General features: G+C 40.7%; 1 protein-coding gene across 1 annotated transcript in view; it reads right to left on the reverse strand.

The window, feature by feature from the left end:
• Window positions 1-4,841: 4,841 nt before the first annotated feature.
• Window positions 4,842-16,280, reverse strand: part of pipox (pipecolic acid oxidase) — a 31,592-nt gene continuing 20,153 nt past the window's right edge. Inside the window, exons 6-8 of the mRNA XM_031872496.1 lie at window positions 14,270-14,419; window positions 10,230-10,305; window positions 4,842-5,631 (exon numbers count right to left, since the gene is read on the reverse strand). Coding sequence (XP_031728356.1) covers window positions 5,501-5,631; window positions 10,230-10,305; window positions 14,270-14,419 — 357 coding nt within the window. The 3' untranslated portion in view covers window positions 4,842-5,500. The remainder of the gene's footprint in view (window positions 5,632-10,229; window positions 10,306-14,269; window positions 14,420-16,280) is intronic.

Consider the following 16,280-nt stretch of genomic DNA (forward strand, 5'->3'; position numbering starts at 1 on the left):
ATGATCTCAAGCTTGCGTTTGCGTGAAACCTCCATGACAGCAGCAGTGAGAGAGAAAGAACATTTGTGACACTGCGCTGTAAGCTTGGCCAAGTGGAAAATACTTCTGCTGTCATTCTCAGTCTCACTGTGTTTTTTTTCTTTTCCACCATTCCAATGTCACAGCAGCAGTGTGAGAGATGGTTTTAACAGATGGCTTCAACTCCTCTGGGACAACCTTTAGCTAACCACTGGTACTCCTCTGTATCCTGCTATGATAGCAGGGTTCAGGAGGCAGCTGGGGGTCTCTGATACATGTGGGTTATACAGAAACACTCATGGTTATTCAAAATCATGATCAAAGTTAAAATCTTGCCTCGTTTATCTCACGACAGCTCAGAGGTTCAATGTCACTTCATAAAATGACATTTTAACTCAAACTAAATTTTGACTCAGTATCTCATAATGTTGACTCAGTCAGATTTATGACATAGTGTCATGATTTTGACATTTGAAAGCCTTTAAACGGATTCATGGGTCACAATTCGGTTGAAAAATAAAAATGCTGCCTGCTACATCAATACAATTGGTAGGCTAATTGAGGACATGATATTGTCAGCTTAGATAAGAGCTGAATGGGGGTGCAGCCATTGAACCTCTCAATGGTCAATCAAAGAATGATCACTGTTGTCCAAATGTCTTAATGATGAACTCCTCCTACCTCACCATGTGCTGAAGGCCTTTAGAAGTCGTACACAACCAACACTCGGGGTTCTTCCTCCTTCAGACCGCATTGCATTCTGTATGATGATTGAACCTTCTCTGCGCAGAGAACAAAGACTTTAAAGACAAACTTCTTTTCCCAATGTTTCTTAATTTCAGTATCAAAGGACTCACTCACTTGAATAGTTTTTTCCACCACAGTACTACTCAGCATCTTTGAAGTGGTTATGTCTCCAGTTAGTGAGCGTGAGGCAGGCAGCTGCACCATTGCTGCTTCTTTTTCCGCAATAGAATTTTGATTTTCATATCCAAATGCAATATCTTTTTTTGCGTAGAAAAAGTGATTTAAAAAAAAGATTTCTGGGAGCTATGAATCGATTCAGAATCCTAGAAGATAAGAATCTCAATTCTTAAATGAATCGATTTTTTCCTCCACCCCTGAAGAACTGGATGTGTCCTTTCTATTTAACATATGCTACTCACATACACATGAAAACAACACATTCAAGCACCACTTTTTTAAACATTTAACTGCTTCAAGTCCTGTCTTTTTATTCCACTTACTCTCAGTCAGGTTGTGTATGGATCTTTAACACTAAATACTCAAGAGCCTTGGGGAAGGCCCTTCGGCCATGGTGGTTGCTGTTCAGCATCAGTTACATCTTATTTTAATAAACTTTGAGCAAACTGACACAGTTTTAAGTCACAAAACAAACAAGCCACTTACCGGCTCGACTTTCACTGAAAGTGAGAGCTTTGTCATATTTTCTTCACCTCACGTGTGCTTGCTTGAATGGATCTGTTTTTCTTTTTAGAAGTACATCTGGTACTTAAAGCTGCAGTGATTTCCTGATTTTGACATCTTTGGGGAGTGACACAAGCACAGAGAGAAAACACACTATCAACATGTTACCAGCTTACAAAGATGATGTGCATGCTTGCAAAACATTTCAACTTCAATCCAGCAGACACAGAGCACCATTAGCGTTCATTGTGAGTAGCGTTTGTCTCCACCTGATGAATGTCAGTCCAATATCCAAAGAGAAACATCCGACTCTTTAGCTGCTAGATGCTCCTCTATGTTCACCAGCTAGTGTCTAACTGTGTGCACTGTGCTGAGCAGGTAGAGTACGTGGGTAATTCAGAGCTTTGTTCTTATAAACAGCTGTGTGCTGCGGCTGTGGGAACAAGGTTGATGGGTGCAGTTTGACCGGTTGCACAAACAAAACAATGAGCTGTAAGCTGCTAAAATGCTCCGTAGAGCTGAGGGAAACTACAGAATTGGTGAGAATTCTCTGATGGTTCATCACCATCACTATAAGATTCCCCTTTCACATTACACACATTATCAATTGTTCATTCAAAAATATGTATTAATGGAGCTTTAATAAGGAGTTCTCCTTGCTAACCTGTGCTTTATAAGTGCTCAGAGTCCTTTAACTTAAGATCTGTACACGTTTTTCTGCCCTCTGCAATGCTTCCACTATCCACAGTGTGGACTCTGAGCTGGTATCATAAAACAATAAGGTGTTCAAGACTCATGCAGAAAAGTTTCACATGGTTTTTCAAGGCTTTGTGAGATTTTACAAGCTAGACAATGTTTCAGATAGGTGTTACAGTTGGCCCTGCTTGATAATTATTGGTGGTTGAATATTTGCATTTGCATGTTTAATGTACTTCTAATGGCTATAATGGCTCTTTGCTATCAGAGCAAATGGCTCGCTGATCTCTGCCGTTTCGCTGCATAATTTTTCCATTCCCACTGATGGCCGTGGTTGGCATCCATTGTAATAGGCCGTCTGATTAGTGATTAAAATGTTTACCGGTACATGGGGAAATGGATCCAGGCAATAGGCCACCTCTGAAGCCTAAGCAGGCAGCTGGCTTCACAGAGACAAATGGCTCGACGGCTGATGTCTTTTTAACCATGTACTTAGTTGGCAAAATGGGGAATGCTGGGTAGGCAGCTAGAGGGAAATTTACTGATGCATGAAATCATACAAGCCAAGAAGATTATAGCTTTTTTCACTACCATTTATCACAGATGGGTGAATTTACAATTGCACAACAATGCTAGATTCTAGTTGGTGATGTTGGTTCTCTGGTCAAATCAAGGCAGTATTTGTGTATTCCTGGTTGCTTTGGAGGACTGGACTGACGTGCAGCTGTGTAGACTGCTCTCTGGTGATAGGGTGACATCTTCACACCTGTGTTCATATGTTTCACCACTATTAAGGAAAGGCGTCCACCCCAGTAATTCAGTGAGTGTATATGAACACAAGAAACCAGCTTACTCTGAGAAATCATTTTAAGCAGGATATCATCGTTCATAACATTTTCATGCACTGAGAGGGAAGGCTCTGTGGAAATATTTAAACAGTGTGAAATTTACAAAGATTCAAAAGCTCAATTTTGGAAAGAGGTTTATTTAGAATCTAATAAGCCTCTACTTCTATAGTCCATCTTTAAATGTATTATTTTGAAGAAAAGTTCTCCCACACTACGCTCTGCACTGGCTGCTGCTGGCTACCTGTATCTGGTACAAAATACGTGCTGTGAATGGCTCAGGCCCATCCTACATCCAGGACATGGTCAAAACATACACCCCTGCTCGCTTACTACTCCATCACTACAAAGGGGCCCCTCTACCACTCAACAAAGTCTCAACTGTTTGCTGTCCTGGCTTCACAAAGGTGGAACGAGCGCCCCATAGCATCAGGACAGCAGAAAGTCATCTGTTCAGACAACACCATGGCCCATAAAATAAAACCAACAAAAATACCTTGTTTCTTACCGTCTCTAAGTAAAGCACTTGAAGTGGATCAGCATATTTGATGACGTTGATGTATTTGCATGATTCTTGCTCTTTTTGGGTCGTACCCACATGGTTGAATGGACTTCTTGTTTGTCACTTTGGAAAAGTCACTGTAATGTAATATGATCTCTCCTTCCATCCTGCTGGCCTGCCATCATAGTGATAATAAAGTCTTTGTCATGCATCCACGTTAAAGTTGATTAGAAACCCTGTTATGTGTAAATGTGTTTCTCCAGGAGAAATCTAGTTAAGGAAATCAGGTTTCTGTACCACTTACAGAAACCTGATTTCTCCTATATGATGCTTGAAGGAATAGTTTAACATTTTGGTAAATGCACTTATTTGCTCTCTTGCCCAGAGTTAGATGAAAAGATATCTACCATCCATCATGTCTGTATGGTAAATATGAACACACACTGGAACCAAGGACCTGAACAAATCGGGTTAGCGGTACCCAGTGTGAGCACGGACGATCCTAGCATCTGACTGATAAGCAAAAAGCATTATAATCATAATAAATGAATTCATCAATAAATGATTGTTGGAGACGCTGGTATGGACAGGTCTGCTGTGCTGTGCTAGGCCCAATTGCATTAGTAGTAGATAGAGTACATAGAGTCCATGGAGGAAAAGGGATTCCTGTTAGCTGGTGATTCCATCAGTGGTGGAGGAGTCAGGCCGGGAAAGTTTGGGATCCGCTGTCAAAAGATGCAGTCCTGACTGTGCTGTGTTCCACTCTGTCCCAACAAATGCAAAACCACATGTCATTTTGGCATTTCTGTTTGTGTTTGTGTAACAGAGTTAAAAATGTACTTTATCATTTCCTATTTTTGATTTGTAATATTTTAATTTTGTTTGTCATTTAACAATTCTGTTGAGTATGTGTGAATTCTATCTTTATGAGCTGTTTTTATTTAGCATTTTATTTTGTTAATGCTTCCTGCGGAAGCGGCGTCTCACCTCTTCTGTACCTCCAAAGCCCCCGTAGTCCCGACTTCCCCTCACAGTGGTGTTTTGTACTGTTGAGGGTAAGTTGTGTGGAATAATGTTGTTGCACTGTTTTGTTGTTTTCTTCGGGAATGTAACCGTTTACGTTACGTACTTTAGTAACTGCTAAGGCGATGACATTATCTAGCTGTTACGTGCCTTTTTGACTGTGGAAAATATAAGTTTAGTGGCTGTTTCAGTTAGCCATTTTGGCGCCATTTACTTTTACATCAGGCTGCCCTGTCATATAACGTAACGACGCAGATACTTTGGCATTCCTTTGTGTGAATTCTGTTGTCTTGCATGTTTAGGAGCGGATGTATAAAGAGAGAGTGAGACCAGGAAGAAACTAATGTGGTTTATGTTGTCTTCTGCAGCGAATAAATGATGGAAAACTACCCTCCGAGTCGTCTCCTTCAATGCCATTCCAAGTCTGTTACATATGGATTACACAAACAAGGCACTGTACAGTAATCAGTAACAAAATAAAAATGCTCGTTGGCAGATAAAAAAAACAGACAAGCTATTGTCTCCCTATTGCTGCCTTATCCCCATGCTTCCAGTCTCTATGCTAAACCAAGCTAAGCTAATCGCCTCCTGGCTGAAGCTTCACATTCAGAATATAGACACTAGAGTTTTCAATCTCATCATCTCACAGAAAGCAAATCATCCTGGTTCTTAAAATGTTGAACTAGTCCTTTAAGTAATCAGATTACTGCATAGAGCAGACTCTAACTCTGTCATGTAACTGCATGTGTATACACTGACTTTTATGATGCACGAGGGCTACACAGCTGATTACACCATGTGAAACTGGAAACACATTGACTACATCAAATAAAGCAGCAGCACACATTATCAAAAAAACATAAGCCTACATTATTGTGTGATTATGTTTAACAACATAGGGCTAAATTACCATGGCAATTTAAAATCATACTACTGCCACAATTAGATAAGACTTCTGGTGATCTGTTGATGCCCTGAGTATTCAGCTCTATAAAGCTGATTTGGTCTGATCCTGGAAGCGTCTGATTCGAAAAGGTGAAAGGTCATAGGAGGGCACTTCTCCCAGGATGAGTTCACACAGGAGCTTTCCAATGATTGGTCCAAACTTGAAGCCATGACCTGGAGAAGAGAAGTCATTACAGTGAGCAAAGTACATACAATTTGCAAAAACTTCTACATTTCCGTTTTTTCTGTCAAGATGGGGTGCTGAGTGTACATTAATGAGAAATAAAATGAACTTTTTTGATTTTAGCAAATGGCTGCAATGAAACAAAGAGTGAAAAATTTAAAGGGGTCGGAATACTTTCCGTACCCACTGTACGTGGATCATCAAACCCCGCCAGATGAATCAATGTCCTAATGTGAGTAAATCCATGCCCTGCACCTTGTAGTTACCCTATAAATAGCCTGCATCTGTGGACCTTTGTCTGAGTCAGACGATGGGTTTGAGCCCCACATGAGTGCATACATAAAAGAAGAGTAAAGCTGTTGCGATGCCTGTCACTGAGCATCTATTCACTTTAGTGAACCGGGACCAAATGCTAAATTAAGGGGGATTTGTTCTTTCTCTGCGTAATGGCTTCATGTGCTCAAGCCCAGGAGTGAGATGAGAGTGTGTGTATTTTCAAAATGCAGCAGTCTGATTGTCCTTGTTGCTAAGGACTGGGAGGCAAATTGTGAATGTCAACAGGGCTTGAGGAATGCAGCACATTGCCATCTGACAAAGGTCTCGGAGCTCTTGTGGATTCTGCCTGGCTTTGAAGACATAAAAGCTTGGCTCCGACAGTTTGGCCACGTGAATTTTCATCTCGCTAGAGAAGGAGAATGGAAAACCTCAATAGATGGCCAAGCCCACGGGGTGACTTTGTAGCTATGGCAACCCCCCAGTACTTGCTTTAAAGCACTTGTGTCGGGCTTTGATGACAAATGCATGTGTCGTGAAGGAGGGCGAGGAAGGCAACGCAGTTTTTTCAGTATGTGGGAGAATCCCTGTGAACCTCTCCAGTATGGCTCTGAGCATCTTTTCTAGAGAATGAGCACAAAGAGTACAGATAATAATTAACAGTGAGTAATAAACATAATGAGCAAAAAGGATCATAAATGTCTCCGGAGACATTGAAATCTAAATATAATGCAACACTGAAGTCACGGGAGAGTTATCCTAATTACCAGTTTCCGTCTTTAATGCGGATAATGTCATCATCCAAGTCATAATTACGACTGGAAAACGTGGAGCTTAATAGTATGGTGGCATCTTTGAAAAGAAAAAGGTAACAAACATGGATGTAGAACCTCAGGGATGGAAGTAATAACTCACATTTACTCTTGTTGCTGCAACGTTGTTGTTTTGTGAACAAGTATTTTCTAACTTCAGTAATTTTATATTTTCTTACGCAAGTACTTTTTATCTCAAGTATTTTAGCTGACTATTTTTCAAGCCACACTGGTTATACTAGAGAGGACTGGTTCTAGTGGGACAGAGAGGATGAGTGGACTGGTTCTAGTGGGACAGAGAAGATTAGAGGACTGGTTCTAGTGGGACAGAGAGGATGAGTGGACTGGTTCTAGTGGGACAGAGAACATGAGTGGACTGGTTCTTGTGGGACAGAGAAGATGAGTGGACTGGTTCTAGTGGGACAGAGAGGATGAGTGGACCGGTTTTAGTGGGACAGAGAGGCTGAGTGGACCGGTTCTGGCTGAGTGGACCGGTTCTAGTGGGACAGAGAGGCTGAGTGGACCGGTTCTAGTGGGACAGAGAGGCTGAGTGGACCGGTTCTAGTGGGACAGAGAGGATGAGTGGACTGGTTCTAGTGGGACAGAGAAGATGAGTGGACTGGTTCTAGTGGGACAGAGAGGCTGGCCAACCCTCTCTACCCAATGAGCCACGGCCACCCAAAATAAGTACATCAACTAAGGATGAACGTCACAAACGTACGGAAAACATAAGTCTCCTGGTTGAAAGTCCTGTTTGTTTGACCACTCACGGTGTGTGTTTTTTTGGTCTTATACTACGTCATCACACTCTAGGAGCTGTTTCTCTGAGAATCTCAAAATGACACTGTTTACACTGTAGTTACTAAAATCCCTGGTGTGTTTTATAAGACTCTAAAGGGTTTCTTGTTCGTCTGTATCAGACGCAGAGGGACGTGACAAAGAGTCGGTATTTGACGCCCTGGAAATGAAATTACAAATGTGAAATCCTCTTTTTCTGCTATATTCCATAAAAAGTACTGTAAACAAATACTGTTCCAGAAACAGCCCGACATTGCCATCTAACCCTGAGTTAGATGAGAGGATGATATCAGTTTCATCCCTGTGCAGTAACTACAGAGGTCAGGGACATTTTGGTCTAGCTTAGCAAAAACAAAAAGGAGCAAAAACACTGCTAGCATGTCAAAACTAAAAAAAACAATATTTCTTTCAGTGAGCTTTTATATTGTACATGTTTGTCAGTTTATGAGTCAACAAGGTTTAGAGCTCAAACCTGACAGCCCCACACAGGGGAACTTTGAGATGATGCATTCAGTCACTTGTAACTGCTTGTGAAATCTCAATGCATATTACATGACTGTTTGCAGACATGAATAAAAAAAGAAAGGGTGCTTGGGTAAATAGGACAGTTTTGGAGTTGTCTCTGGTATTTGAGCAAAGTTAAGCCATTCATGTCCTGGGAATAGCTTTGTGCCGAACACATGACAGAACTGATATCTCATTTGAAGCTCCCAAAATCATGTAAACTGTATGTAAAAACCGAAGAGCATGATTAGAAGTAATGCAAAGAATGACAAATTCATGAAACTTTTTTCAAGTTGCACTATCATATCTTTTTTGACATTACGGCTCCCTTCAACATGCTAGAACACTGGCTCTCTCCTCTAGCCATTCATATACACATACGCACTGTTAAAAACCTACTGACAAAAATGACAACTTTTAATTGCCTTGGCCATGGTCGCCGAGGTACCAGTAACCTGATGTGTTCAGGTCCTATGCCCTGACCAATGGGCTGTCCTGACCCTTACTACTCAAGGTTAATGCCAAACCTCAACCAACCGTCTATTCCAAGAAATGCAGTGGGATTCATAATTACGTGAGTATGACATGACTCAGTTGTACAGATGGAATTAATGCTGTCCTGAATTCAAAGACAACAGGAAATAAACATAGAAATGTGGTAGTGTCTGTATTAGGGAGCAAACAGCATCTACAGCAAATTAAAAGGGGAGCGCTCTAGGAAACATGGTCTGAGCAAAATGTTTTAAAATATAATAATATAACGGTAACATTTTCAAATGAAGGCCTCTCTCTAATTCAAGCCTGTTTCAAATAAAAGTCTGGTTCTCTCTTTTACTAATCTGTCATTTCTGTTTTCTTCCTCCTGTCCAATAAGTCCTTCCTAGACCGTGATCCTCTGACCACAGATATATACCTCTGGAGCTTTTTATGTCTGAGCTTGAAACACACACCACAGCTCGTCACACGTTCCTCTGTGCTGCTCACTGAGCACTGGACCACTTGGCTCTGTGTTTCTTGGTTGAGGAGGAAACAAGTGATGCTGATTAATTTGGCTGCTGCAGTTTATGTGCTGGCACTCATCAGCATGCTTCTTTCTGCTCTTTGACTTGTTGAGCCGTTTGCATTGTTCATTTAGACATCGACTCCAACACAGAAGCTTTTTGTTGTTGATGTTTTTAAGCATTTTAACTTTAATAAATGATTGTAGACAGAAGTGTGACATCCAATAGCCTACATGTGTCAATAATGTTTGGCCGATATGTTAACATTTTCCAATCAGCCATTAGCCCAACAACCAATGCTCGCCAATATATTTGCACACGTGGCCAACCCTGCGTGTGCAGTCGTGGTTTCAGCTGAGAGATCAGCTAGGAGGTAGAGCATCATGAAACACACTCAAACTCAACAGACACGAAATAAAACTCAACACCTTCTTGGTCAGCCTTCCCAACAACCACAAACTCTCACAACAATCTCAAACTCCGCAAATCAGCGATGGCCTAAATATTTGTACATTCACCTAACCCTAGTGTCAACAGTCCTTGTGTGTTCCATGATGCTTACACAAGCCCACTACTTCGGACCGGAGTTTGTGCTGACATTCATGGTGCCCAGATGATGAATTTCAATGACAAATGATTTGTCTTTGCTTTACAACCAAATGCCTAAACAAATAACGCCATTTCCACCAGTCTCCACTTTGTGTTTTGTGCTAATTTGCAAAAGCTACAATGATACACTACACTATAATGGTGTACATGGTAAACGTGACCTGTTACACATCAGCATGGTAACGCTGACATAGTGAGCATGTCAGCCTTTAATGCAAAGCACCACAATGCCCAAGTACAGCCTCACAGAGCTTTCAGCGTGGCTGTAGACTCTTATATGACTGTATAGCGTCCTAATAATTGCTCTAAATAAATTCTCACAGCTGGACGGCTGCTGGGTTCAGCTGTTACTAAGCTACAGATTACACTATTAGCTAGAGGAGTAAAGGAAGCTTAATTCCAATGCTGACAACGATGAGTTTGAAATGTCGACTTCCGCGATATATAAACTGTAGTTCTGTATTGTTTTCTGGCAAGTGGATACGTTAACAGTGGGATGATGCAGCCCAACACACTCATGGCTTGTCAAAGATGATCCCTTTCCATAGATTTTCTTTGATTTGGTTCACGATATGTTGTGTGGTGATGTACCTGAAAATCCTGCTCCAAACACAATGTTACTGTGGGAGGGGTGACGGTCCAGCACAAAATGCTGGTCAGGCGTCATCTGCAAAAACGACAAAACATGAAGAGTCAGATAAAATTGAAAGGGTTTGGAACCACAGGGATCTCACAGCCTCGACTTATGCCCTTGTTCGATAAAAGCAATGTAGCTTGTACATATTTAGTCAAGAGCGATACAATATTCTTTTTCCTGCCTCTTAATTCCACCATATGGAGACATGAATAGCGAACTGACGGAGAATTGCAGATTTTCCCGAGAACCATTAGACAAGGGCACACACATTCCCTCCCTCTCCATCAAAGTCAGAGCAGAAAATGTATTTAACTGGATAAAAGAGTCGAGCGCAGAATACATAATGAACTCTGACAAAAGGGAAAATGTTACCACAACTGTAGAGACACATGTAATTTAACTCTTTGTCCTCTATTAATAGTCCCTAGTAATGGAACAAAACACTTGCTGTTAAGTGAGAAAAGAGCGTGACTGTCAGGATTTTCAGGGGCATTGGACAAGGTCACAGAAATTATGTTTTCCTACAGCTTCAGTATGTGATCACGGTAAAAGCAGCTCGCTCTGTGTGTTGCTGGAGGGCAGAGCGGCTGCACAACCCCCACCCCCGCAACACACTGTATACTTCAGTGGCGGACCGTGCATTTTATACCTGGGCCTTCACTGCTGTCCTGCAGCTGAAACACAGCTACGGTTATTATTTGTTTTGTGTAAAAATTAAGTTCAACACCTTATAAATACATTAACTGCAGAGTGCAGATACATGAATACGCCGAGAGTGTGTCTCCTCTCTGCTCTGACTGCAGCTGGGACTGCTGCGTGAGGCTGCTGTGAGAGTAACAGCCTGCGAGTGCTTTGGGGCGGTTCACGACAGTGCAGAACGTAAGTGCTTTCACGTCAGAGTCAAAACACCAGAAAAGTCTCCAACACCACCAGAACAAGTCGATAGATTTGTTGCTAGTAGCTTTTGACAAAGAAAGTCGCCATGAGGGTTTGGAAAGTCGCCAGATTTAGCAAGAAAGTCGCCAAGTTGGCAACACTGGCACCAGCTAAATATGTCCCCAGAGCAACAATGGACGTAACAATAGTTCCTATCACATATAAAACCAAACAAAAATGCATCTTCATAAAAACAAGTTGTACAATTAATAAAAGCATATTAAAGCTACTGCAGATTACAAAAGCTGCTGTTCACTATTTAAAGACAAAATCCATCCTCCTTTCTTTGTTAATAAAGAGCTTAATCTGACGGTTGTTCAGTACATCCATGCGTTTTAGTTCCAGTAAGAAGTCCTTCTCGATTCATGGACGCCAGTGAAGACAGTCGAGCCTCCCCAGTTGTATTTCTTGAATACGTTTGAGGGCTGAAAATGTCCGCTCGACAGAGGCAGCAGATTTTGGGATCGTCACCGCCCAACATGTCACGCTAGCCCACTGACCAATCACGTATGACTAGGCCAGCTAGCAGGCTCCGATACGTCAAAGAATATGCCCAACATGTCAAACTAAAGATCTGATTGGTTGAAGACTATGACAATCAACAATATCGTCCCCATTCACTTAAACTGCACATGGATTCACTTGTGAGTCTGCAGGCCTCTGGCCTCTCTTCTTACCTAGAGACACAGAGGTGAAATCTGATTGGATAAAAGCTCTACTTAAAACAAGCTGCACTGGAAGCAGAGCAACTGAGGAAGACATTAGCTGTGCAATGAGAACATAAGATAATGGGGAAACTATTTTTATAAATTATAATACATGTAGTGCATTTAAGAAAAATTCTTAAATTATAAAATAGCTATAACTTTGTGATTCTGTTTAGGCCAGCAGAGAAGGCCTTGCTGGCCCTGACGGCCCACCACTGGTGTACATATCACTTGAGTCAGGAAACTTGTCAGAATACGCATATTTGATTGGCTGATTTGATTGATCATGTGATGTGATTTACAACACATTGGTTGGTGTGTTTCCTGCACCGCTGAACAAGTGCCGTAAATGCTAGAAAAGCTGCGCCGGTTAAAATAGAAGCGCTCCGTCTAAATGTAATAATTCTCAATTATCTATCGGTTTTAGGTCCTGGCTCCGGATACAACAGCGTCTGGTTCCGGATCCGGACCGCGGTCCGCCAATTAGTGACCCCTGCCCTAGATGCTCCCGGGGTGCTTTACAGCAGCCCACTGCTGCTAAAATGATTTCCTTCGTCCTAAAATATGTATGCTTTATGCAAATACCTAGGATGGGTTAAATGCAGAGGTCAAATTGAATGTTTGTACCTGTATGTATATGAAAATTGAAATACGGTTGAAGAACACACACACGCACACACACACACACAAAAGTAGTTACAGCCAGCTACTTATACACTTCATATTAACAGTTTAACTGCCGAATATGGAAGCCCATAGAGGGCTTTATTAAAATGATAATGTAAACTTGAAGATGAAAATGGCAATAGCATTATAAATTTCCACATATATGTGTTATTTGAGTAAATATTTTAATGAAAATGCAATAGATTGATGAATTAATATAATTAAGTAATACAGAGAAGAATATTCAAATGTCGATTCAAATTTGAAAATTAAAATGCAATATAAACAATGTAACTTGATTTCCATTCATGAAAGCATGGCCATGGCTTTGTAGCATCCCACTAAGTCGATGTAACATAGTCGGTAGAATTGCACACACTTGTCACCGACAAGTGTAGTGAGTGGTGGAGTGGGCACATGTATTAATATGAAATATGATGTGTATAATGGTGTTTCTACATTCGTTTATGGCTACCTGTGGGGGTGCGCCCAGCTAGTGAGATTTATAAAACAGAATCAGGCATATGTGCAGCTTTATAAATCTCGCAAAAGAATGCACATGCATATTTCTGTCTTTGTGCGTACAAAAGGTTAGAAGTTGTGAAACTAATATTTTATGCACCTGGCAATGATGCTGGGCACGTGTTGCACATGTCTGGAAAGTGATGGAGCTAAAAGGAAAGAGAGTTCTGCTAATAAAAAATGGAATATTGTTGAAGAGAAGACACTTTTGGAACTACCATCTTTTATTATTCCTGTATGATGCCTTCAGCTCAACAGAAAGAGCATTGATTGAAATATAAAGGCCTCTTATAGTACTTTATGTTAATCCATTGATATTACTCTAATCAGTCACCAAGAGCCAGAATCTTATTTCATGTTTCACAGTATTCTTTATACTTGCATACTAAAGCTGTTCTAGATTGTGCCGTTACTAATTTATTACTGAAACTGCAAGTGTATTACTATTAAAAACGTTTAGAATCAATACCTTTTATGTCAATATTTGTTTTATTTAATGTAATTCCTAAGTCTTAAACTACAGAAATGCTGACGGTTATCATGGGATGTCTTTAAAGACTAACTGCTCACTTAAACATGTTTTTAAAGCTATAAACTAAAAGATGTGACTGTACTGTGATTAAACACAGTACAGTCTTAACATTGACAGTTCTTACCAAATATATAGAAATCCCACAAACCCTCGACTTCAATATCTAAAATGGCTGCTGTGCGCATCAACAGTAAAAAGCTGTAGTAATAGGATTTCTATTATCACTTCTGTCTCATTACATTAGTCATACATACATACATACAGTACTTTCCAACTCCTATCAGTGAAAATGTTGCTACCCTGGATGAACGCCTAAAATACCGGCATAATAATAACCCCATTTGTAGTGCTGGAACGCAGTCAACTCGGGTGTGAAGTCATTCCCAGCTCCTAATTCTGCATTAGGCACCGACCTTGGGGTGAAGTTACACTTTAATTAACAAAATAGAAGCATTTGAAGTGTAAATATTACCTAAGGACTTTTAATTAATGTATCATTAAATAAGTCTTGCCAGTTTGTTGAATCTTTTGATGTTCTCTGATGACCCATAGAAGTCATTAAACTGCTGGACCTTCTGAGGCTAAAATCTCAATACTTTGATGTACTGTGATGTGGTGTGTGTAAACTGACCGTGTACATGCAGCTCTCCACCACAGCAGGTTCAGGGACCAGGCCAGGAAAACAGCGGGCAATGATGCGCTGGAGGATGTCAATATCAGACCTGTCTGTCTGCTTGTCTCTCTCGTCTGGGTCTGTCTCACCTCCAATATGGTAGCATATCTGCACACAGAATAACATCAATATTATTTCTATATGAAACGCTAAAAGCTCGGTAGCCCTGCCTACTTAGATGAATAGCAGCAGCAGCAGGCCAACGTTGTTCATAATATAACACCATCCAACCCTGACGGTGTTCTGTAAGGTGTATATTTTGGTGTTTATTGAATTTCTATAATTTCATGTTTTTGCATGCTTACTTGCATAAATACAGCATTTATTAATTTAGTATTCAGTCATCAAGGGTCTTTGTGTAATTTCTACCACCACCGTTTCAATCACAACAACGTCAGAGAGACTCAGCCTGGCACTCCTTAAGCACATTGTCCACTGTTCAAAAGAGCAGGTGCACCATGAGCTCTTCAGCAGCCCCTGTCAAGGATTATCATATCATGCAGGGAAGCAAAGCACAATTTAAAAGCTGATGTAAAGATGCCAATGAGTAATAATAATAATAATAATAATAATAATAATACATTTTACTTGTATTGCGCTTTAAAAAAGGTACCCAAAGAAACAATAAAAGCAATTACAATACAAACAAAAAAGATGGCATAACATTAAGGAACAACACAAAAACAAACATAACTAGCATCAGAGGTTAAAATAAGATTTAAATGGATGAGTTTTAAGTGCAGTTTTGAAAGTGGCAAGTGACGGGGAATGTCTGAGATGCTGGGCGAGAGAGTTCCAGAGGGAGGGGGCAGCAATGGAGAAGGCCTTCATTGACCCCTGTGTAATGACAGGAAGCAAAGAAGGCCATCTTTTGGTCTCTACACTGAGGGTGGAGAGCAAAGCTACTCGATATCCGTTTCTTTATCACCAACACATTCTCACTACCAACTCATCAAATACCAACACTCGGTCAGTGGCATTAAGCTTCAAACTATGACGCTCTAGGTTCCCCTCTAGAATCAGTTTAGGACATACCATGGACGGTGTGTCACTTTCCATTGTCTGCTCCTCGTTATGTGCATATTGTCTTTTCAAAATAAACTTCCGTATTCATGGGAAGTTTAGGTTTAGGCAACAAAACTATTTAGTCAGGTTTAGGAAAAGATTGTGGTTGACGTTAACAACTCACGAGACAACTGAGTGACTAACGACTCAGGTGACGAACCATGCTAACGAGTAACGGGACTAACGACTCACGTGACTAACAATACTGAAGAGTCATGTAACAACGTTGACTTTTAGTTTCATACATGACATACAGCGGCCTCCTGGGTGACAGTTTGTTTGACCCATCCATCCTCCCCTCCGCCCTACACTAAATCTATCACTCTTTATATTAAACCAGTTGCTCCGACTGTTCAATAATGACAGGGGTGAGTTAGTTGAAAGCCCGGTGTGTCTCATTCAGATACTAAAGGGTGTGTTGATATCAGGCACTGAGGGGCGCTGACCGAGCTGTAGCATTTCACGAGTTGTACTGACAACAGGAAGGTTGTGAATACTCTGAAATTCAGGAGTTCATGAGTTGTTAAACTACTGTATAATGAAATAAACATGCAAAAAATTAATAGAGAAGTGTTTTAATATGAGAACTAAATCTAAGTGATTGATGTTTCTCATGCCGTTTGTATCAGTCTTATTAAATGGTAAACCTCTATTTTATGATAATCTAAGAACCAAACAAGTCAAATTTCAGAAGTCAACCTATTGGAATACAGAGTGACAAAGGTGAATATCATATCTCCTTTTGGTCCGTTAGGGCAGTGTTTTTCAACCTTTTCTGAGCCGCGGCACATTTTTTACATTAAAAAGATCCCGCGGCACACCAACAACCGAAAATGTTACAAAATGACACCTTTTAGCATAATACAGCACACACACACACACACACACACACACACACACACAC

This window comes from Anarrhichthys ocellatus, unplaced genomic scaffold (assembly GCF_004355925.1).
Source record: "Anarrhichthys ocellatus isolate YVR2014 unplaced genomic scaffold, GSC_Weel_1.0 scaffold64, whole genome shotgun sequence".
Classification (NCBI taxonomy): domain Eukaryota; kingdom Metazoa; phylum Chordata; class Actinopteri; order Perciformes; family Anarhichadidae; genus Anarrhichthys; species Anarrhichthys ocellatus.